We start from the raw sequence: 24,341 nt of genomic DNA, 5'->3' as shown, positions 1-24,341 counted from the left end.
TGGCCTCCTCATACTGGTGCCAACCCCAGGCTTGGTCATTGTGCCACTCGGTGCCCTCCTCATACTGCAGCCAACTCCAGACTCTGTCATTGTGCCACTCGGTGGCCTGATCATACTTCTGCCACCTCCAAAATCTCTCGTCATCGTGCCACTATGTGGCCTCCTCATGCTGCTGACACCTGCACAATCTCTTGTTGTTGTGCCCCTCTGTGGCCTCCTCATGCTGCTGCCACCTCCACAATCTCTCATCATCGTGCCACTCTGTGGCCTCCTCATGCTGCTGACACCTCCACAATCTCTCATCGTTGTGCCACTCTGTGGCCTCCTCATGCTGCTAACACCTCCACATTCTCTGGTCAACGTGCCACTCTGTGGCCTCTTCATGCTCCTGCCACGTCCACAATCTCTCATCGTTGTGTCACTCTGTGGCCTCCTCATGCTGCTAACACCTCCACAATCTCTTTGTTGTGCCACTGTGTTGCCTCCTCATGCTGCTCATACCTCCACAATATTCCACCTTCAGACTCTGTCATTGGGCCACTCTGTGGTCTCATGCTGCTTCCACCTCACCATTTTGTCATAGATCCACTCTGTGGACTTCTCATGCTGTTCCCACCCTCCCCACTTCATGACTGGGCCACTATTTTGCCTTTTGGCCTGACTGACATAATCATTTATTTGACCTTTCTTCTGATCTGTCAGAAGGAAGGAAAACTTAGATGCACAATGTATCCTGTCTGTGTAGCAGCTTTAAGGCCTGTATGGTCCCATTAGAATTGGCTTATGATTTGGTAGCCAAAAGCAGAAGTGGGTAGAAAACACATAAGACATGGAAATATTTGGTTCACGTGTCATCTCTGTTTTAGATCGACTCCTGTTTTTTTGGGGCATTATCAATACTGATGGATTAGTAAACAAAAGTCATATGCTCCACAGACAGGATCGTTTTTTTGTGGGTTATTGTTCTGACAGATCAGAGGAAGGACAAATTAATCAGTGACATCAACACAAACTTACTGCTTACACCCTCTCCACTTTGTCCGGGGGCTTTACTTGTATAAGCGGTCTATTGAGCAGGTTGTGTAGACATCTACCCGTATGTGGAATCAGCTGGCGATGGTGTAAAAGGAGTGCACTTCTTCTTGGCACTAACATTGACCTTGTAAGGCTGAGTTAATACTTGAGTTATTTGGTCAGTTTTGGCCCCGTAACTGCCCAAATAAGTGATGTGTGCAGTGATTCTAAGAGCAACGTCATCTGCATGTCATACAGACTCACAGTATTATTTCACTACCAAAGCAGACTCCCTATGCATGTTGCTGCAAGGCTCAGTGTTCTACACCACTATAAAGACTCTCTACAGCCAGGAAATAGCCGTCTTTTAAAGCGATTCGCCGCAAATAAATTCTGATCAAACCAAAATTTTCCCGAAAAATTTGTCAAACCAGTGAATTTTTTTTTTTTTTTATTCGCTCATCTCTAGTTATAATACATTTTTCATGGCACCTTTTATACATTTTACCACTAATTGCACATTATGTCTAAGTGAATATTGGCCTCCTTAGTTGTTGGGCCCCATAGGAGCTGCTATACCTGCTACCTTGGTAGTTACACCCATCATGCCCACTGAGTGGCAAATGATAGAATGCTACGTTTATCAATTGATAACACCTAATATAGTTGTACATGTGTGCCTCAACATTAATGTTGTGTATGAGAGGTGGGAGGAGGACGCTTGTTAGGGGCAGTTTACCTGCCTATGTATATAGACTCTAAAGAGCTTGCTTATCCATCTAGCATGTAGTGCACATTTCCCTTCAAAATTAAAACACTAAACAATTCTATTCATATTGTTTATCTAGAGGTGTAGCTAAGATTTCCTGCACCCAGGGCAAATATTCACTATGGCACCCCTCCCTCTCCCAACTGTAGAAGATCAGAAAGAGGGACAATATCAGCAGCAAGCACATTTTTTTTATACTAAGTCATGGCTCTAACTCTGCCCAATGCATAACTATACTCACCCAATCCCCCCAGCTCCTTAGGGTTAAGGCTATAGCTTAAAATGTAACTTTTAATAATATACGTATGAATACCTTTACACGGCGTTAGGTGTTAAAATAGTAACAAGCTCCTATATGCAATTATTTCGGAGTAGTGAGAGCATGGCAGGGAATCCGAAAATAATCATCAAAGAGGAGTAAAAATGACTCCAGTCAGGGGAGCAAGTAGTTTTTACTTATGGCAGATGGACTGCCAGAGGTGTAACTTATTCATAAATTAGGCTAATCATCAGAGGGAAAACAGAGATTAGTGTAAAAAGCTGGTCTTTGTAAATGACCCCCCAATATGTGTGTATGATACAATCTATCACAGGGTACACAACATTGCCAATACACCTTGTGATAAATGAAAGAAACAACTGGTCCTTCTATTTTTAGTTAAAACCAGGAGTAGAGCCTCCACAGAGATAACATATTTTACAATTATTTGCATCTGTTCTGTGTTTTTGACCGTCACCTGGCTTTGGTACACAATCACTGATGGAAAAAGCTGACCAAACACTAACCAAATCACTGAGTGTGAACTAGGCCTTAGACTAAAGGGAAGATTCATTACACGGGGAAGATCCATAATACAGAAAAGTCTGCATTGTTGTAATTTGGGCTATATTTATTAAGTAATGCATAATGTTTGATTAATTTTGTGTTTATTTAAAGGGGGTTGCCTACTTTTTTATATTGATGGTCTATCCTTAGGATAGGTCGGCAGGAGGATGTCTCCTAGCACCCCCACTGATTTTAAGAGACTGCAGTGCTCATACGAGCACTGCCTTCTCTTCACTGCTTACTTGCTCGACATCACAACTCCAATGGTGAGCAGATGTAATTACAACTCAGCCGTCCCATTCACTTCAAATGGATGGCTCTGTAGTGTTCACTTGAATAGGAAGGAGCCATCCCATTGAAGTGAATGGGATGACGGAGATGTCATTACACCTGATCGCTACTGCAGTTGCGACGGAGAGCAGGTAAACAGTGAAGAGAAGGTAGGTCTCGAACGCTGTAGTCTCTTCAAACAGCGGATCGGCAGGAGTGCTGGGAGTTGGATGCCTGCCAATCTGATATTGATGACCTATCCTGGGGATATTCATGACCTATACTGAGGATACTGTAGGTCATCAATATAAAAAAAAGTAGACACAGTGTAAAACTTCTGCCTTGAGTTGTTAGTCCACTTTCTATGCCACCCCTGTAATGGAGTATGATTGAGACAATTGTTGGGGATCTCAAAAAAAAATCTAATTTGATAAATCTGGCTTAAATCAGCTCCACAAGATAACCGTGCCTGCTTTCCCACACAGTTTTCCAGAGTGGAATGAGTGACATAAAAATGGAAAATATATCAAAATATTTCAGCCAAAAAGACCAAACAGTAACAAAGCTCTATTTTGAGACTTTTTGAAGCCAGAATTGTGGAGCACATATGTTGATAAATCCCCCCTAATGTGTTCTGTCTGCTGATACCAGTTCTAATTGGTCTGATGAATACGCTATGATTATATATTAAGCTTTACATTACGAAAGGTGCAGAGGTGCAATGAACTAGAAATACACACCTTCAGAAGAGCATACCGCTGTATACCACTAGAATATGTTCTGTTGCTTTATTTAAAGTGAATCAGTCACTGTTTCTTCTAATGAGGTGATACATGCATAGGATAATTAGTAAACTTGAATGCCTTGTTCCAGTTAAAGTGAAGTGTCTTATATCAAAATAACATTCATGTCTGTTCACTGTTACAGTGTAGACTTACCTTTGTGACTATCTATTCAAATCCTCTAGGTATATACATTATGTCTTCGACCTCGGGAATGGCCCTTCCTTGATGAAAGGCAATTCAGAGCGACCGCTGAATGATAACCAATGGCACAGTGTTGCTGTCTCAAGAGATCCAGGAAATGCGCACACTCTAAGAATCGATGGAAGAACAGTCACACAGCACTCTACAGGGGCAAGCAATCTAGATCTAAAGGGTGAGAATGCATATTGCAGCTGATAAATGCTGCAAACTTGCAAAATGTTAATTTATTTTCATACATTTAAACTTATGCTTCCCATTATAAGTGTGACGAAAATAGCTGTGGAAAGGACTGAAAACAGCCATGTTTTTAGGGACCATAGACCACATAGGCAGTAAATAGATTTGAAGCACATGCATAGCAGTCTGCAGAGAGAGAGAGAGAGAGAGAGAGAGAGAGAGATGAGTGTAAAAATAACAGAAAGGGCCCAGGGCTGTGGCAGGGGAAAACACAGTAGAGGAAGGGAGAAACACTAGATCACCAACCTTTAGAGTACACTGCAGCTGGACTCACACAGCCATACCTAGGTCAACAGTGGCAGCCAATGAGAGCAAGAAACCAGATTTTTAACTTTGCAGAGACTAAAAATGGTTGCTTCCAAAAGTCTGTCTTGTGGGACATCTCAACTATGTTTCTGCCTGAGTAATGAGTCTCTTTCTATGTCTAAGCCTGTGACTGTCCTACTCATATGGCAGACTGTAATCAAGAGGGACTGCCCTCTGGGGCACGATAATAAATGTGCAGGAAGTCACCAAGGGTGAAACACCCATGAAAGCAGGAAGATGTGTATCCTATTTTAAGAACTGTTGGATTTCAGGCATATGGCTATCAATAGGGGTCCTAGGGCCAAGGTGAAGAGTAGGTGAAATAGGGGGCAGCCGTGGCCTACAGTATGCCTGTGTAGACATCAAAGGGAGTAGATAATGGACTAGGGCTTTAGAGAAATTATCTAGTGCACCCCAGAAAGCATGAAGGGAAATTTCATGTTTAGAAGACCACGTGCACAGTACGTAAAACTTCACCAAAGAATCAAAAGCTTTGGAAATATCAAGAGAAAGTAGTATGGGTAGAATTCCCCTCACTCTTGCAGTTTGGATCAAGTGAATAGCCCTTACATTATCTCTTGCTTCTCTGCTGAGGATAAATCCTGTCTACTCACTTAACTATCTATCGCCCAATTCCTGAATTGTTATAGAGTACCAATGCTTTGGCCTACATTTTTATGTCAATACCAATTAGGGAGACTGGATGAAAAAAAAAGTCCAACATGTATGGTCCCTGTTAGGTTATGAGCATCAATATTAAGGCTAATAATGTATAGTATAAGGGGAAAATACAGATATTTGAAAAATGAAGTCAGTAGCCATCATGATTCGGATATTTGCTATGTTTCATGATGCTGATTGTATTTTTTACTTTTTCTTGAGTAACCTTGTTAGGTATGATAGTGTGGTAGGCAAACTGGAAATAAGTATGCTAGAGAAGACTGTTCAATTACCTTCGATGGGAAAACATGTCAGTACAGGCTGTAAAGATAGGAGTGAAATTCCATCTCAATTCTTTTGGCTGAGTTGGAGACTAGTGAGCTTCAGGAGGAGCCTGGGAGAATGGATCAAAGCTGTCAGGCTAATGAGATGGAGGGTTTATTATTCAATGTAAAAAAATCAGTGGTTAGACCACCAAATCCAATCCCTTTTGAGGGGGGAGTTGGAGGTCGGGACCACATATAAATAAGTTAAATGAGTCAAATTAGTCAATTCAACAAAGCAACATGGGGACAGGAAACTGGTATGTAAAGAAAAGTTATTTGAAGTGGAAGCAAGATCGAGGTCAGGGAACTGGTATGTAGAAAAGGTAGTTAATATAGGGAAAACAATTTGGAAAGACCAACTGTATCTGACATCTTTCTGAAATACCCCTGCATCACTGGATTGTTGCTGGGGTGATGTCTGCATACATTTGCAAGGGATAACTGGATTGACTAAATTGATTTCCATGTGAAGGTCATCCTATTTTTTGGATAAAGATGTTAAACAATTCATCTCTGTGTCTATGGTTGTCTCAGACAGGTTTCAGATACCAAAGTTCTTTCAATGAGAAGAATTTCTAGGTCTTTAATTTTATTGTGTTGGCAGATCTTCAATGACGTGTTTGTTTTGGTTCACTTTGAGAATAGTGGCATTAAACTTAGTTTCCAGGGTGTCAAGACGATAGCCTACTTGCTGGAGCTCATAGTTCAGAGCCTTGGTGACAGAGACCTAGTAATCGGGCTGGTGGAGCTGTTGGAAAGAAGCATTGTTGGGATGGCCACCAAAGAAGTGGGGAGGCTGGGCTTGGGGATCCCAGGAGCGAGGCAGATGAATCTAATAGTGAAAATGGGTTAGAGGGTTGCAGGGAATGAGGTTTAGGAGAAAATATTACCAAGGTTATATATGCTGAGGTCACATATTTTGTCGTCCCCTGCTTCACCAACGGATAACTTACAGGTTCTATATAGTGATGAGTGGCAGGGGCTATATTCGAATTTGCGATATTTCATGAATATTTGGGTGAATATTCGTCATATATTCACCAATTTGAGATTATTTTCTTGATTGCGAAAAATCGGCAATGTAATATTCGCGTAATGCGTGCGAAATACAGGCGCGGGTCACTTTTGCTACATTTTCCAAGCTGCTAGAAGTTTCCTGAGACTCGAGAAAATGGTTAGGACGGCAGAACATTACAATAGCTTTATATGCAGTTAGAGTGCTCCAATATATTTGCGATTGCACTAATCGGCACTTCACATTTTAGCAGGTCTGCATATATGTATGGACAGCAGAACCTATCACACTACCTAACACACGGCACTGCACTATATCAGGATATCACCTGACTATCTCCCACTAACTATCTGTATTATATATATATAAGCTATCTAACCCTCTATCTTATGTAGTGTGGAAAGCACAGAGCACAGCAATGTCACTGCTGTCTCTCTCAGAACTGCATAAAACTACAGAAAATGGCTGCTGGGGAGACCATTATATAGTGAGGGGTAGGCAGCTTTCCTATTGGTTGCTAGGGATGTTGCTGAGCTCAGACAAAGACATTGCAGCCTTTTCATTGGCCCTCAAGCAAAAAGGGAGGTTACTGAGGAAAAAAAAATCTAGAATATTCGAAATTATGAATATATATCACTATATTCTAAAAATTTGCGAATTCTAAATGCTGATGTTCGTGATTAATATTCGCGATCGAATATTCGCGCCCAACACTAGTTCTATAAGAGACCAGGTCACTGCTGTTTTGTGTATAGGAATGGGCGAAGCCAACAGAACAGCATCTTTTCAATGGATGTACTGTAGAGACTGGGCAGTGCTGACCTTGGCTCTGGTAAGACAAGTTAATTATATCTCATGGGAATATAGACGAAAACTCCAGTGGGAGCACATTTCTACAAAACATCCATAACTTTAAAGACTCTAGGACTGCAGTTCTAATGGGAAACTACAAAAGATAACTGCCAGACTGTTGTCTTCTCACATCGATGTGTCATCAGCTCTCAACATCCAGACAAATGGATCCCAAGGTTATGAGATTGATGTAACCTAGAATGATTTTCGATTTGTCATATCTATTAAATAGATACTGCTTCCTTCTCTTTATTCCACATTTCTTATATGACGTGTGATTGATACATAGAAGGAAAATGGGAGTAACATGATTCACTGTGGTTAAGAAGGCTAAAGGAGTAGAGATTTTTTACTTTTTTTATTCACCACTTGATATTTTCTTTTCTTTTTCTTTTTTATCCATGTTAAAGATTAATTGCTTACAGAAATTTCCTAATAAGTCTCTACTTTTAAATACATGAAATGCCTTTGTATCTTAACGCCTTCAAGCCTCATAGCATACTATTATGCCAGAGGCGGGTGGGCCTGGGCATGAAGTATTGTTATTACTGTGATCCCAGGAGCTGAGACCATGCCAAGCAGTAAGTGGCATCCAAGGGAGAGCTAACTCCCACCCTAGCTGTTTAACCCCGCCGATGCCTTGAGCAATAGTTACTACAGTATCTAAGATTAGTTTCACTCTAGCGGCAGGGGAGTCCGTCAGACTGTTCCGGCGGGTGAACAGCCTGTCGGATCCGTCCTGACGCTAGTTCACGTGTGCCCCCAGACTGCTGCTCCGTCCCCATTGACTATAATGGGGGTGGAGTTCTGACGGCAGCATGGCAGCGCATGGCAAGAGGCAGCCGGACTAAAAGTACTGCATGTCGTACTTCCCTGCTGCTAGTGTGAAAGTACCAGTGGTTGTGAAGAGGCACTGTAACCCTCATCAAAACCCTGCAATGACGCTCTGGAGTACCAATGGATTGTTATGGTAGCGGGGTCTATTGAATGCTGTTAGAGGCAGAGTCTAATAGGATGCCTGTCAGACAGTATTGCAGTGTGTTATACTACTGATCTAGACTGCAGTGTTCACATCCCATAGTAGGACAAAAAAAAAAAATGTTAAAGAGATATATTTTTTTAAATGCCAGTTTTTCAGACAAAATGCTGTATTACATAAAAATAATTTGAAATAAAGCAAAAAAACTATTTTTGTCTACCTCATCATGTGGACAAGGGTCAGATGACCTTAGTTCTCTGTACATAGGTGAAGGTGCCAGAGGTGGCACCGGCATCAGACACCGTGGATGGGAATTATATGATGATCTCCTGACAGTTGCGCTTTTTCTCAGTTCCATTTTATTAATAACATTGTAGATAGAAGTTTCACAGTTCAGACTATAACCCATCTGAAGGTATTATATATGCAAGGTGGCAAAATCCAATTGTCAAATTCACAGGCTACCACCCATAAAACTTAGCTTTTAATATACATTTTTAAAATAAAACAAAGAGACCCTCCAACACAACCCACTATGGGTTGTGTTGGAGGGTCGTTTTGTTTATATTTTAAACATTTATATTAAAAGCTAAGTTTTATGGGTGGTAGCCTGTAAATTTAACATTGTAGATAGCCTGAATGCTCACTTTGATTTAATTCGACAAACAATCTAATATTCCTGGTATAATTTTAGTGTATATTGTTTGCTTTGGAGCCATTGTTAAGAATATGTATTTCTTACTTGTTTTTTCTTCTTTCTCCGCATTCTCTCCTTCTGCTATTTCCCCATCACATCATTCTTGTATTCCATTTGTTTGTCTTTTTTCTTTTATCTGTCATATCCAGGTGAACTATATATTGGCGGGCTCCCTAGAAATATGTACGCCACTCTGCCAAAGCTAGTAGCATCTCGAGATGGTTTTCAAGGCTGTCTTGCCTCTGTGGATCTCAATGGTCGCCTCCCTGATCTCTTGGCTGATGCTCTCCATCGAGTAAGCCCTGTGGATAGAGGATGTGATGGTAAGAATGTGAAATATCTGATCTTAAAATATATCTAAACACTTAAAATATTATTATTTTTTTCCTGCAAGAAGCACCACTGTAGTCCATGGGCCATGTCTGATATTACAGCTCAGTACAGTCAGGTGTATGGGGCTGAGTTGCAGACCTTGTTTTGCAATCTTTTGATTAAATGGTAACAACCTGAATGTGCATATTATAGTTCTTTTTAGTGTACTTTCACACTAGAGTTTAAGTTTTCCACTATTGAATTCTGTCATAGGGGCTCAGTACCAGAAAAAAAAAGGTTCAATTTCCCCCCCATTCATTGTCAATGGGGACAAAACTCAACTGAACGGAACGGAGTGCTCCAAAATGCATTCTGTTTTGTTTAGTTGAGTTCCCAGACCGGAGAGCAAACAGCAACATGTTGTATTTTGCTTTCCGTCCTGGGATGCGGAACAAGACGGATCTGGCATTACCCCCAATGCAAGTCAATGGGGACGAATCCGTTTTCTATGCCACAATAGAAAACGGATTCGTCTCCCATTGACTTTCAATGAAGGTAATGCCGGATCCGTAGTGGGAATGTTAAAGATATGTTAAAGATAATACAACCGAATCCGTTCATAACCATATAGACTATTGTATTATCAGTAACGGAAGCGTTTCTGCTGAACCCTGCCGGATCCAGCAAAAATGCTAGTGTGAAAGTAGCCTTAGTGTGCTTTGGTGTATCTTGTGTCATAAGGGGAAAAAGTTGCAGTCTATCTGACAGAACAACTTTTTTTTTGCCTGTGAGCTAATGACAACACTTCCTGTTTCTAAACTCTTACAAAAACTAGGTTCTCATTTAAAACACTCTAAAAGGACTTTAAAGTGTTCCCGTAGCTTTATAAAAGTTTTGATCAGAGGGAATCTGGGTGCTTAGAACCTCATTGAAGACTATAACGAAGGGGAAGAAGCACTTAGCTGAACACTGTGCCCCACCTCTCCTCGGAGAGCAAAGCATGTATGAGTTCATAAACTTTCTATCAGTCTGTCACTTTCTTTGACTTGTGTTTGTGTCCATCCTTATGCTGTGACTATATAAAAATCATCTACATTTTAGAGACCCAAGTAATAGCCTCATACACAAAGCCATCTGGTGGGTTAGACAAAAGCTCTTTATCTCTGTCCCCTTACTGAAAAGACTAAGTTTTGTGGTTGAAGAAGAAAAAAACAATTTAGAATTTCAAGCTATTATAAGATCCATCAGCTAGGTTTCAGTGAGCTCTTTAGAACAAGCCATTTTTATATTGATTTTATATACATATGTTAATACAAGGCACTTCCTAATGTATTGGGATTGTTGATATTACCCCCTTTGCTGGCTTGAGTCATTTTTCTCCTGCATTATACACTGCTTGTTTCCTTACCACCTTCACTGCAGTGCAGATACAAGGTGGCCCAGGACGGGAGCTACTAGGCATGCATGACGGGGCATGCTTCCCATGGTCCATCCCAGCACTTTTTCCTATATAGTGCAAATGCTACGTGCCCCCCCCAGCCCGATCGTGTTGCATGTTTTAGGAATTGCAGAGTGGTGATGTGGCCTTATTAGTTTTTTGTGTCACAGTGCTTCTACCTGGATACGTCACTCCCCAGGGTAAGGCTCCGCAGCAACAAAGGGGAAAGTTAATAGTTGGTGGAGAATAAGCTGGGTCCAGAATTTATAAAGTTAACAGTTTTACTTGAATAAACTTGCATCCAGACAATATTGGATCTTTCTCTGGCTCTAGCAGGTTTTGGGGTGCACTGGTAGGTCAGCTCGGACACTTTTGCTTTGCCTTTCTCTCTTGTGCTAATCTCTGGCTTTTGTCTGGTTACTGGACTTTATAGCAGTTCTGGTACCTTTGAGTGGGGTGCCTTTGGTTGTTGACTCACTTGTAATACTCAGGCCATAAAATGCAAGGATTTGGGGTACTTTGCAAGCTGCTTTGCAACCCGGAAGACTCACTGCACCATGTCTGGTCCCTTTGGACTCTAGACTCACTATAAGGGTCCATTCACACGTCCGTTTTTTCTTTCCTGATCTGTTCCGTTTTTTGCGGAACAGATCAGGACTAGATCTGGACCCATTCATTTTCAATGGGTCCTGGAAAAAATGTGTGCTGTCCGTTTCCGTTGTTCCGTTCCGCATGTCCGTTTAAATATAAAACATGTCCTATTCTTGTCCGCAAAATTCGGATCCTGGTACAATACAAAGTCAATGGATCCGCAAAAAACGGAAGACATTCGGATGTCATTCCGTATGTCATCCGTTTTATGCGGAATCCGTTCCTGGAAACACATAACAAATTTTTATTTATTTTTTCAATTTTTTTTCAAAGAAATCCAAACAACTTTATTTGATTATTGAACTTTATACATGTTTCCGTTTTTTGCGGATCCGCAAAAAACGGATGACATACGGATGACATACGGAAATATTTTCAGGAACAACGGATCCGCAAAAAACGGACCGAAAATCGGGATATAGGAAAATACTGACGTGTGAATGTAGCCTAACATCCTGCAACCGTTACCTTGGTAGGAAACAGGACTAGCTCACTTCTGCCCAAAATGGGGAGAATGGAATGGTAGTTTCATTCTATCTAAAGGTACTCTCTGCCAGATACACTGCCACCTGCAGGACAACCAGGCCCATTACATGGTATAAGGGGCAATAACTATGTATAAATATATCAGGGGTCAGTGCAGAGATCTCTCCCATCATCTATTTATCCCCAGGACTGTGACTGTGACGAGGGGACATCCTCTGCGTCTGGAGGAAAGAAGGTTTGTACACAAACATAGAAGAGGATTCTTTACGGTAAGAGCAGTGAGACTATGGAACTCTCTGCCTGAGGAGGTGGTGATGGTGAGTTCACTAAAAGAGTTTAAGAGGGGCCTGGATGTATTTCTGGAGCGTAATAATATTACAGGCTATAGCTACTAGAAATGGGTCGCTGATCCAGGGAGTTATTCTGATTGCCTGATTGGAGTCGGGAAGGAATTTTTCTTCCCCTAAAGTGAGGAAAATTGGCTTCTACCTCACAGGGGTTTTTTGCCTTCCTCTGGATCAACTTGCAGGATGACAGGGCGAACTGGATGGACAAATGTCTTTTTTCAGTCTTATAAACTATGTTACTATGTAATAAAATACATAAGTCACTGTACCTAGCAATGTTATTAAGGCACAATATGAAATGACTTGGCAACAAATACACAGATGATAATATTTGTTAGCAGTGTGTAGGAATGGTAGTGCCCGCTCTGGGGTACTACACAAGCACGACCACCACTGCAGGATTGCAGTGTGATCGTAACCCCTGGATATGAGCAGTGCATAATGTGATGGGAAAATGAATTGAGCCAACAAAGTAAACAATATGGAGAATAACAGTACATTAGTGTCTTGTATTAACTTTCTCTACATGATAAATTACATTTGCTGAGGTGAGACAGCCCCTTCAAACGAACAAAATACTATTGTCAATCTTTTCCAACAAAACTGTTTATCAGTCTGTTCAGGTTTTTCATATCATGCTGTCCACACAAAAGAACCAATGTACAACGTCGCAGTTTTTTTTAAGGGTGCAATATTAGACCAGTTTATAACTCAGACTCCTGTGATATCATCACTGGGAGAAAGCAGAAGGGTTAATCCTCCAGTGCACTCAGAACAATCCGGCCCCCAAAGAGCCAGCTCTGGTCACACAGAGGTTGTGCTGCTGACACTAACCTTCCATTCCGTCATTTGTCTGAACAGGTAAAATGCCTGGCGAAGCCAGATATTAAGTCCAAGGCAGTGATACAGCTAGTGGTGCCATGCTGTAGCCTGCTTAGCTGGCAGACCATGGAACCAGTTTAACACTATGTTATAGCTTTAGGATCCATTCACACGTCCGCATGAATGGGTCCGCATCCGTTCCGCAATTTTAAGGAACAGGTGTGGACCCATTCATTTCCAATGGGGCCGGAAAAGATGTGGACAGCACACAGTGTGCTGTCCGTATCCGCACTTCCATTCCGCATCCGCAATTCCGTTCCTCATTCGCACCTCCGTTCGGACAAGAAAAGGCATTTCTATTTAAAGTGCCTGGCATGTACGGTCCGCGGGTGTCCGTGTTTAGCAGAACCGAAATTTGCGAACCACAAAACACTTGCAGACGTGTGAATGGAGCCTTAGAGGAGCCAAAGACGGCACATCAAAGAGTCCTAGTTTCAGTATTTCTTGTAGGGGCCGCACCGCCCTAAAAACTCCTTTTAGATTGTAAGCTCTTGCGAGCAGGGTCCTCACTCCTCCTGTTCTAATTATTGACTAGTCTCCTGCTATGGTATTTATGACAGTACATGAACCCCTGAATTGTAAAGCACTGCGGAATATGTTGGCGCCATATAAGATTATTATTATGTTGAGTACAGATGTTACACTCTATATCTTGAACGCTGGCAAATTATGCTATCAATGTAGTACATCATTCTAACTGTAGATATAAAGGCCTACTACATTACTAGTGTAGCTGCGACGTGCTGGCTGAGAAAACAGGTGAAACACCCAGCATCGGACGGAAGTCCCTTGGGCCCACCCTCTGTGTATATAGTACCTTAACCCCTTCAAGCGACAGCCAGTTTGGACAAGATGCCGGAGCCTCATTTTTCAAATCTGACATGTGTCACTTTATGTAGTAATAACTTTGGAAATCTTTTACTTATCCAGGCCATTCTGAGTTTTCTCGTGACACATCATACGTCATATTAGTGGTGAATTTTAGTTGATACTTTTTTGCATAAAAAAACTAAATTTGAAATCTTAGAGAGGGCTCACCCGCTGCTCCAGAATGGTATGGGTGCACCTGCAGGAGGATTCACCCAATCCTCTAAGTAATTTAAAAAAGCAGGTAACAAGTAGGGCACACCAGACACTTAATGCCACACAAAGAGTTAATTTGCACGTTATTTATTAGATGTAATACATATGATGAATTAATATTAATAATTAAAATGCATTAAAATACACAAAAATCTAAAAACTTGAAGATAATTTAAAAAATTAAAACAAATAAAGTCCTTAAATATATCCAGTGATGAATAAATGAAACGTTGTAAATATAGTAGTCTTTTTTGAGAGTTATTATAAACTCGCTATTTGTGACCGGAATCAGTCAGTACGAATCCCTAAGAGGATTAAATCCTTGGATAGTAGTAACGGTACCGCTGACTTTTTTTCACAAGTTTTTTACTGCCTATTTGCAAAATGGCCCGAATTGGTGTACTCACTATTTCAGTTGGTATCAGGCTTCTTAACCTCACTCGTGGCGTCCCACGTGCAGTGAGGATACTGTAGGCAGAAGTAAATGCGGTTTAACTTGTTGCGGTAAAATGTTAAAGTTGTTTCGGGATCCTCGGTGGTCAGATGTTAGCTGCGCTGTTTTCAAGGTGCGCTGTTTATGAGATGGTCTGGTCACTCTAATCTTCGGTGCAGTGACAGTCCAGATTTGCAGAGTTATACCAGATTACCAATCTCAACAGCAAGTATCCAGCTTTCCTGAGTGTCAGCATAAAAGAACACCGATCCCTTTCTTCAAGCGCTTTTTATCCTCGGGTGCCGTATTTGTTTCTCATGGGATTAGTTTACCATACGCGTTTCAGAGCTTATTCCAGCTCCTTCTTCAGTGGTTGAGTTTCCCATGGGAATGAACTATCTTTATATACCTGAACAGGTGTGGTTTAGAAACAATTAATTACGGCTTGTGTATCGGAAGTGACGTATACTCCTTGTTAACCTTCATAATGACTCAATCTGTTTTTTATTTTTTATTTATGTTAAAAACATTTATTTATTTCGTTAAGAATGAATTAAATATATACCGTTTCATATGTTAACCTTACATAGTGATAAAACTGGAACTTTAGTTACAAATATATTGAGAATATAGATCGTAACTGTGTTTCATTCTATCTCTGAGTGTTGGCTTATTAACTGTTTCAGGGTTATATGTTGGTTGAACACTCAGGGCTAGAAACACATATGTATGATTCTATTGCTTCTCTGCCTCTATTATATAAACGGACGGCAGAGGCTAAGAGTACATACAATAATATGATATACTATTATTATATAGACAGACACTTTTAACTATTTGTACATTATTCCATATTAATCGTGCAAATTTAGAATAATTATAAAAATATATATATAAAATATAAAGATATATATGTATATATATCGGCTATTGCGAACAGTCATATATAAAATTAATCATATAACAATAAGACTATAAAATTTCACCATATAGTGATAGGAAATATGGGCAATAAAATTTCTTCATATAGTAGTGGTAATAGAGATGTCTCCATATAGCAATGAAATTCGGAGTGGAGTGACAGGGACTTAGATGGGAATGGGGAGGGGAGACTTCCCACCAGGGGAGAGCCCGGACAACCATAATGGTTCACGAGCTCTTCCCGGTGAGAGGCCTCCCCACACCAAAAATCATAAAAACCCGTAGATTTCTATCTCTGCATTTAAACCAGCCGGTAGTAAGGTATTGAAGTCAAATATATATCTTGACTCGATCCTTGACATTTTCTTAATATGGTTACCACCCCTCCAATCAGTTTCCACTTTTTCAAGGGCGGAAAAAGTCAATCCTTTCGGATTTTGATTATGTGAGACTTTAAAGTGGTTTGACAGAGTATGTTTCTCGTAGCCTTTCTTTATATTGGAAATATGTTCGGCTATTCGGACTTTAAGTTGTCTTTTGGTCCTACCTACATACTGTTTTTTACAGGGACATTGTATAATGTAAGTAACACTATTAGAGTTACATGTGAGGAAGTCTTTAATTGTGTGTTCAAAAGTGTTGGTTGTGGATTTTATTTTAAGGTTTTTTTTCGGAAATGTGGTATGTTTACAGCCCATACAGAAATCACAAACACAATTACAATTAAAAGAGTCAGATGCTATTGTAAATTTGAGCACATCGACACTCACCCCTGCACAAATCCATTTACTAAATAAAGGTCTTAAATTTGCGCCTTCAAATCAACTGAACAAATTTGATACGCTGATAGGTATTGAAAAATACATTAGGAAATTATGTTTAAAGAAATATTTTATTAAAAACCCCATAGTAAATGGACTAAATCCAATAGAAGGAAGAAAATACGTACATACAGACGTAAAAAGCAAATCGGTAAAATACCCACGTCAAGAAACCAGTCAAGAAATGATTGCATTTAGACAAGCAGTGGAATTTGATATTAGAAAAATAAATGTAAATAGTAATAGAAACAATAATTTATCAAAAGCAGAAATGCAAGCTATTAAACAATTGCAAAAAGATCATAAAATAATAATACGCCCAGCAGATAAAGGTGGAGCGATAGTAGTGTGGGATGTAGATAAGTATAACCAGGAGTGTGTTAGACAACTATCAGACACAATTACGTACAAACGCTTACGTACCGATCCCACCATAGAGTTCCAGAAAAAATTGATAAATTTATGTGAAGAAGGCCAAAAATTGGGAATCTTATCCCAACAAGAATTCCATTACATTACTAACAACCAATGTAGACTGCCAGTCTTTTACTGTATTCCGAAATTACATAAGGACCCTATCAATCCACCAGGACGGCCAATAATTTCCGGTATAGGCTCACTTACAGCAAACCTTTCACACTACATAGATAAACTGTTACAGCCAGCAGTTAAAACAATTAAGTCGTATATAAAAGACACAACATCCATAATACAAATGATAGAAAAATTGCAGTACAATCCTGAATGGACTATAGGGACATTAGATGTACAATCTTTGTACACAGTAATAAACCACAAACAAGGTATAGATGCTATGGGAGAACAATTACAGGAATTTAACCAGTTACCCATAGAACAAATTCAATATTTACAATTGGCAACACAATATATTTTAGACCATAATTATTTTTGGTTCAATTCAGATATATATCTACAGATCTGTGGTACTGCAATGGGCACCAGGTTTGCCCCCAGCTATGCCAATTTGTTTATGGCTAATTGGGAAAGTAAGACCATTGATCCCAAGCTGGGGTCAAACCTGGGGCTATGGAAGAGGTACATCGATGATGTCCTATTTATATGGAAAGGAAATCAAGAATCATTAGACAAGTTTCTGGAAGAGATTAATAAAAATGACTGTAACTTACGGTTTGCGGGTAAAACCAGCCAAACTATGGTTGAGTTCTTAGATCTAGAAATTAAAGTGGAAGGGAAAAGATTAGTCTGTAATACATATCGTAAACCAACGTCCAAAAATAGCTACATCCTATACAATAGTTGCCACTTACCCCAGTGGCTCCTAAATATACCTACGGGACAATTTAGAAGGATTAGGAGAAATTGCTCAAAGTTAGCAGATTTCGAAAAAGAAGCTATTCCATTGAAAAATCAATTTTTAGACAAGCAATACCCGATAGAAATTTTAGAAACGGCCATAGATACAGTAAGACAAATGGATCGTAAGACTTTTTTTGAGACAAAAACAAAAAAGGAACAGGAAGAAAATAATATGAGAATCATTTTACCTTTTAACACTCACTATAAAAAAGTGAGACACATAATTAACAAGCACTGGCACTTTATACACAAAGACAAAATAATAGGACATTTGATTCCGTCATTTCCACAAATTTGTTTCACTAAAGCACCAAATTTAGCGTTAATGGTAGCACCCACCATTCCGAAAAATAACAAGAATAAAATAGACACATCCATACAAAAATGGACAAACACTACTGGTTTTTTTCGGTGCGGCAAATGTATGGGCTGTAAACATACCACATTTCCGAAAAAAACCCTTAAAATAAAATCCACAACCAACACTTTTGAACACACAATTAAAGACTTCCTCACATGTAACTCTAATAGTGTTACTTACATTATACAATGTCCCTGTAAAAAACAGTATGTAGGTAGGACCAAAAGACAACTTAAAGTCCGAATAGCCGAACATATTTCCAATATAAAGAAAGGCTACAAGAAACATACTCTGTCAAACCACTTTAAAGTCTCACATAATCAAAATCCGAAAGGATTGACTTTTTCCGCCCTTGAAAAAGTGGAAACTGATTGGAGGGGTGGTAACCATATTAAGAAAATGTCAAGGATCGAGTCAAGATATATATTTGACTTCAATACCTTACTACCGGCTGGTTTAAATGCAGAGATAGAAATCTACGGGTTTTTATGATTTTTGGTGTGGGGAGGCCTCTCACCGGGAAGAGCTCGTGAACCATTATGGTTGTCCGGGCTCTCCCCTGGTGGGAAGTCTCCCCTCCCCATTCCCATCTAAGTCCCTGTCACTCCACTCCGAATTTCATTGCTATATGGAGACATCTCTATTACCACTACTATATGAAGAAATTTTATTGCCCATATTTCCTATCACTATATGGTGAAATTTTATAGTCTTATTGTTATATGATTAATTTTATATATGACTGTTCGCAATAGCCGATATATATACATATATATCTTTATATTTTATATATATATTTTTATAATTATTCTAAATTTGCACGATTAATATGGAATAATGTACAAATAGTTAAAAGTGTCTGTCTATATAATAATAGTATATCATATTATTGTATGTACTCTTAGCCTCTGCCGTCCGTTTATATAATAGAGGCAGAGAAGCAATAGAATCATACATATGTGTTTCTAGCCCTGAGTGTTCAACCAACATATAACCCTGAAACAGTTAATAAGCCAACACTCAGAGATAGAATGAAACACAGTTACGATCTATATTCTCAATATATTTGTAACTAAAGTTCCAGTTTTATCACTATGTAAGGTTAACATATGAAACGGTATATATTTAATTCATTCTTAACGAAATAAATAAATGTTTTTAACATAAATAAAAAATAAAAAACAGATTGAGTCATTATGAAGGTTAACAAGGAGTATACGTCACTTCCGATACACAAGCCGTAATTAATTGTTTCTAAACCACACCTGTTCAGGTATATAAAGATAGTTCATTCCCATGGGAAACTCAACCACTGAAGAAGGAGCTGGAATAAGCTCTGAAACGCGTATGGTAAACTAATCCCATGAGAAACAAATACGGCACCCGAGGATAAAAAGCGCTTGAAGAAAGGGATCGGTGTTCTTTTATGCTGACACTCAGGAAAGCTGGATACTTGCTGTTGAGATTGGTAATCTGGTATAACTCTGCAAATCTGGACTGTCACTGCACCGAAGATTAGAGTGACCAGACCATCTCATAAACAGCGCACCTTGAAAACAGCGCAGCTAACATCTGACCACCGAGGATCCCGAAACAACTTTAACATTTTACCGCAACAAGTTAAACCGCATTTACTTCTGCCTACAGTATCCTCACTGCACGTGGGACGCCACGAGTGAGGTTAAGAAGCCTGATACCAACTGAAATAGTGAGTACACCAATTCGGGCCATTTTGCAAATAGGCAGTAAAAAACTTGTGAAAAAAAGTCAGCGGTACCGTTACTACTATCCAAGGATTTAATCCTCTTAGGGATTCGTACTGACTGATTCCGGTCACAAATAGCGAGTTTATAATAACTCTCAAAAAAGACTACTATATTTACAACGTTTCATTTATTCATCACTGGATATATTTAAGGACTTTATTTGTTTTAATTTTTTAAATTATCTTCAAGTTTTTAGATTTTTGTGTATTTTAATGCATTTTAATTATTAATATTAATTCATCATATGTATTACATCTAATAAATAACGCATAAAAAAACTAAAATTAATAAAAATTTGCTATTTTCAAAAATTAGAATTTCTCTGCTTTTAAGACAGATAGTGATTCTTCATAAAATAGTTACCATATTACTTTTCATTTCCCACTTTTGCATCACCCACCATATATTAAAGGCCATACCTTTTTTATTTTTTTACGAACATAGCTGTGTGGGGGCTTTTTTTTGTGGGAGGGGTTGTAGTTTTTATTGGTATCATTTTGGGGTACATGAGTCTTTTTGATCACTTTCTATAAAAGATTTTGTGGCGGTGAATTGGATAAAAATGGCAATTGTGGCAGTGTTTATTATTTTTATTTTTTATGGGGTTCCTCTTGCGGTAAATATGATAAGATAATTTTATTCTGTGGGTTGATACAGTTAAGGTGATACCAAATTTATATCTTTTTTAATGTATTACTACTTTTTCAGCATAAAATCATTTTTGTGTTTAAAAAAATATATATTTTGCATCTCCAAATACTAAAGTCCATAACTTTTTTATATTTTCACCAATGTAGCTGTGTGGGGGCTTGTTTTTTGCGGAATGAGCTGTAGTTTTATTGCTATCATTTTGGGGTACATATGAATTTTTGATCACTTGTTTTTTATTTTTTTGCGGAGGTGAGGTGACAAAAACAGCAATTCCGTCATTGTTTATTACATTATTTTTTGACGGTGTTCACCGCGTGGGATTAGTAACATGATACTTTTATACATCAGATCATTACAGACGTGGTGATACCAATTATGTGTATTTTTATTTTTTTGTCTCCGGTGTCTCTGACTAAAGTGTCACAGCCCCGGTCAGCAGTTTGGACGTGACTGTACACTGGTTTAAGGGCCCTGTTTATTAGGGGTCCTTTCAGTATTGTACCTCTAATAGATGGAGGAAGGGGGCCTGGCCATGCAGGAGGTAAAGCCCTGCCCCCAATTACACTTACTTAGCTAGCTGTGAAAACCTAGCTAGCTGTGCAAAAGGACCTGCGATGATGTCATCACCATGTAATCAGGGCAGGGAGAAGAAGCTTTCAGTCGGGGAGAGAAAAATGGGGAGGAGCTTATGTGCCGTGCCCGTAGGAGAGGTGAATGGTGTCCTGGGATTCCCCATAACATCCTAATACTGGGAGTTGTAGTTTTGTCCTAATGCATCCCCGTCCATGTAATGTTCACTGGTACCCTACAATAACAGTCTGGCCATGCTGGGAATTGTAGTTCTCTCCTATTCTAATATCCACTAATGCTGTATAATAACAGTATTGTAATGCTGGGGGTTGTAGTTCTCTCCTCTTATACCCTATCCCTGTAATGTCAGCCTGGACATGCTGGGAGTTGTACTTTTTTTTTATACCCACACCGTGTATTGCCCACTAATTTTCAGCAATAAGGCCTGTTTCACACAGCTGGCAGTAGTTCCATCAGAGAACAGCCTGCCGGAGCTCTCTGGATCTGGGATTGCTGGAGATTACTGGAATGCCCGCTGGCCCCATTGTACCCAAAGAATTCCGGCAGGCTGTACTCTGCTGGAACTACTGTCATCCGTGTGAAACAGGCCTAAACTGATCATGATGAGTCTTGTAGTTCTCTTATCACCATTATGATGTTCTGTAGTATCTTTGTTTACATCTGTGTAAAATCAGTTCAGTCTGTTCTGTTATAGGAGCACAACAACGAAAATCATGGTAGTGTCGGATCTAGCACAACCGGACATGGATATTCTTGCTATGGGGCCCAATTATTTTTCTGTATGCCCCTGGGTCCATTATAGTCAGAACTTGAGCTCATCACAGGATCCTGTGGTGCTCTGGTCGGCCAGTCTGACCGAGGATACACCTGTATATCCATAATAGGCAAATGCTAGTTCCCAAACTGTGACGGATACAGCAGACATGATGATTACGTGTACTCACAAGTTCAGCAGTGATAGTATGGCTGTTTTACACAGGCCTGCTCCTGCCACAACTTCTGGGATAGGGCTTCTTAATGTGAAATAACACTTTAAGCAGAATTACTTGTTTATCAGTTAGACTATTGGGAGCCTAATAAAAGTTATATTTATCAACCATTTTCAGATCCTTGAAGAGTTCTAGTGATGTTATTTACAGGAAATTACATAATTCCTTATAATAAAACTATGGATTTTGTTTGCAGGTCCCAGCACAACATGCTCAGAGGAGTCCTGTGGCAATCTTGGTGTATGTCTACAACAATGGGATGGCTTCATATGTGACTGCACTATGACCTCCTATGGAGGACCCGTCTGCAATGATCGTAAGTCTAAGATCTTGTATAAAAACACAAACATGGGAACTAACATATTTCATATACAAAAATCTCACATCCTGTGAGTCATTGGTTCATAATTAGTTACAATCTTTCTCTCTCCTTTGACCATTTGCAGTAATACTTCAACATAAGCCCTAGATTTATGCAGATGCCAATAGAGTCACATTTGTCAGCCACTGATCCCTATTACAAATTATAGTGCAGTATACTTGTTTGCATACAGATACTGTACATTGAAAGCCATAGAGTTTCCAATACAGTTAAGGCAATGGCATCCCAACATATAATTTCCAACACTTTACTAGAAGGATACTCTTAAAACAGCACTCCAAGACTTTTTATTCTTTTGTCTGTTACTATCAGACTTCTAGTAAACGGCAGTACGATGAGTTTACTCACCTGACGCTTCCATTTGGTCATGAGGTCTGCATACTGACTTGATGTTTCCCACAGTGGGGCACATATATTAAGATGTATTTTGTGTTAGAATATTGTGCCTCTGCCATGCACCAAGTTTTTTATTTGAATTATTAAAAGGGTCTGAATCTGTGATGTTGCTTTAGAAAGTGGTCAAGGGAAAATATAACATGATGTGCCACAAAAATCACTATTTGTGCATTAAAGGGATTTATAATATTAGAATTGTACACCACTTTTTATACCACCTTGGAGCTAGTATAGTTTTTTGTACAAAAACAAAAAAATGTGACAAAACAAGGCACAAAATCGGACTAGAGAAAAGGTTGATGCAAAAAAAACTTGTGTCTAGCATACGATAAATGAAGCAACGTTGTGGCACATACATTTAATGCCATACACTTCACACCAGTGTCTGTGTGCATGGACCAGAAGTTACTTTCTAAATGCAAAGCTAAGAGCGCTTTGATGCGAGTCTCATAAGACTTGAAAGTGACTTCTGGTCCACACAGCAGATAGACTAGAGATTAGCGAAATTTTGAAAAATTTGATTCGCCAGCTTCGCAAAATTTGGACAAGAAATTTTATTAGTTACAAATTAATCCATCACAAATCGTTATGTTAAAACCCCATTCAGCTTATTACTCAATAGGATTGTTTTTAATGGAGGCTTAGACAGAAATGCACCCGTCTGAAGGCCATTAAAAACGATAAAACGCTAGTTCAATATGGCTTTTTGGGTTAAAAAAAGATCACTCGCCTCATCAACTTGCTTGCGCAGAGGCAACCTGCTCCACTCTCGATTAAAAAAGACCGGCCGAAGGACCTGCGCTGAGCGTGATGACTTCACCGCACGTTGCCAGTGTGATCATATGGTGACGTCATCATCAGGTCCTTCACCAGGTTTTTGTCAATCAAGAGAGGAGCGGACTGCCTCTACATGAGCAAGTTGATGAGGTGATTATATTTTTTTATGTTCTTTCTAGGACAATTCCACGCTCTATTTTAGGAAAAATGATTAGTTAACACAAAGTGTGAGGAAATTCAGCTTTGTTTAGAATCAAATTTTTCCTAGAATTTGGACTGAATTCAGCTTTGTATGCCTCGCTTTGCTCAACACTAGCTGTGACTAAACGGGGGACCTGAATGGAGATAGAGAAAAGTCACCGTACTGCAATTTTCAAGATGCTCTGTGCTAATGAGAAAAAAAATAAAAAGTGCTGAAGTGCTGCTTTAAAGAGGTTCTCTGGCCAATATATTGTTTTCCAACTGATCAGTGCTTAATTAAACATGAATTCATCCTTACATTCATCAATGCCCTGGTAATCTGATGGTGTCACTCCAGGGGCCTCTGCTTCCTGGTCTCTCTTGACCTACAGGAAATGGCCTCTCCCCAATCAGTGAATGAGGAGGGTCATATTCATGATCTACACTACTTGCTAAATGCTGTGTGAACCTTGCCTTAAAGCCCTGTCAAAGAGCTGGATATGATAGATGAAGAAAAGTTGACCTCTGTCATATATGGGTTTATGACTGGGAACAGGATTTCTGAGTAAATCCAGGAAGAACTTCTAGACGAGGCAGCG

At 39.5% G+C, this 24,341-nt stretch overlaps 1 protein-coding gene across 1 annotated transcript in view; it reads left to right on the top strand.

The window, feature by feature from the left end:
* Nucleotides 1-24,341, top strand: part of NRXN2 (neurexin 2) — an 858,623-nt gene that overhangs the window by 335,193 nt on the left and 499,089 nt on the right. Inside the window, exons 13-15 of the mRNA XM_044270141.1 lie at nt 3,847-4,037; nt 9,087-9,260; nt 22,204-22,323. Coding sequence (XP_044126076.1) covers nt 3,847-4,037; nt 9,087-9,260; nt 22,204-22,323 — 485 coding nt within the window. The remainder of the gene's footprint in view (nt 1-3,846; nt 4,038-9,086; nt 9,261-22,203; nt 22,324-24,341) is intronic.

Source organism: Bufo gargarizans, chromosome 10 (genome assembly GCF_014858855.1).
Source record: "Bufo gargarizans isolate SCDJY-AF-19 chromosome 10, ASM1485885v1, whole genome shotgun sequence".
Lineage (NCBI taxonomy): Eukaryota > Metazoa > Chordata > Amphibia > Anura > Bufonidae > Bufo > Bufo gargarizans.
Note: the sequence above shows the minus strand (reverse complement) of the source record. Positions and strands in the feature narration are given on the sequence as shown.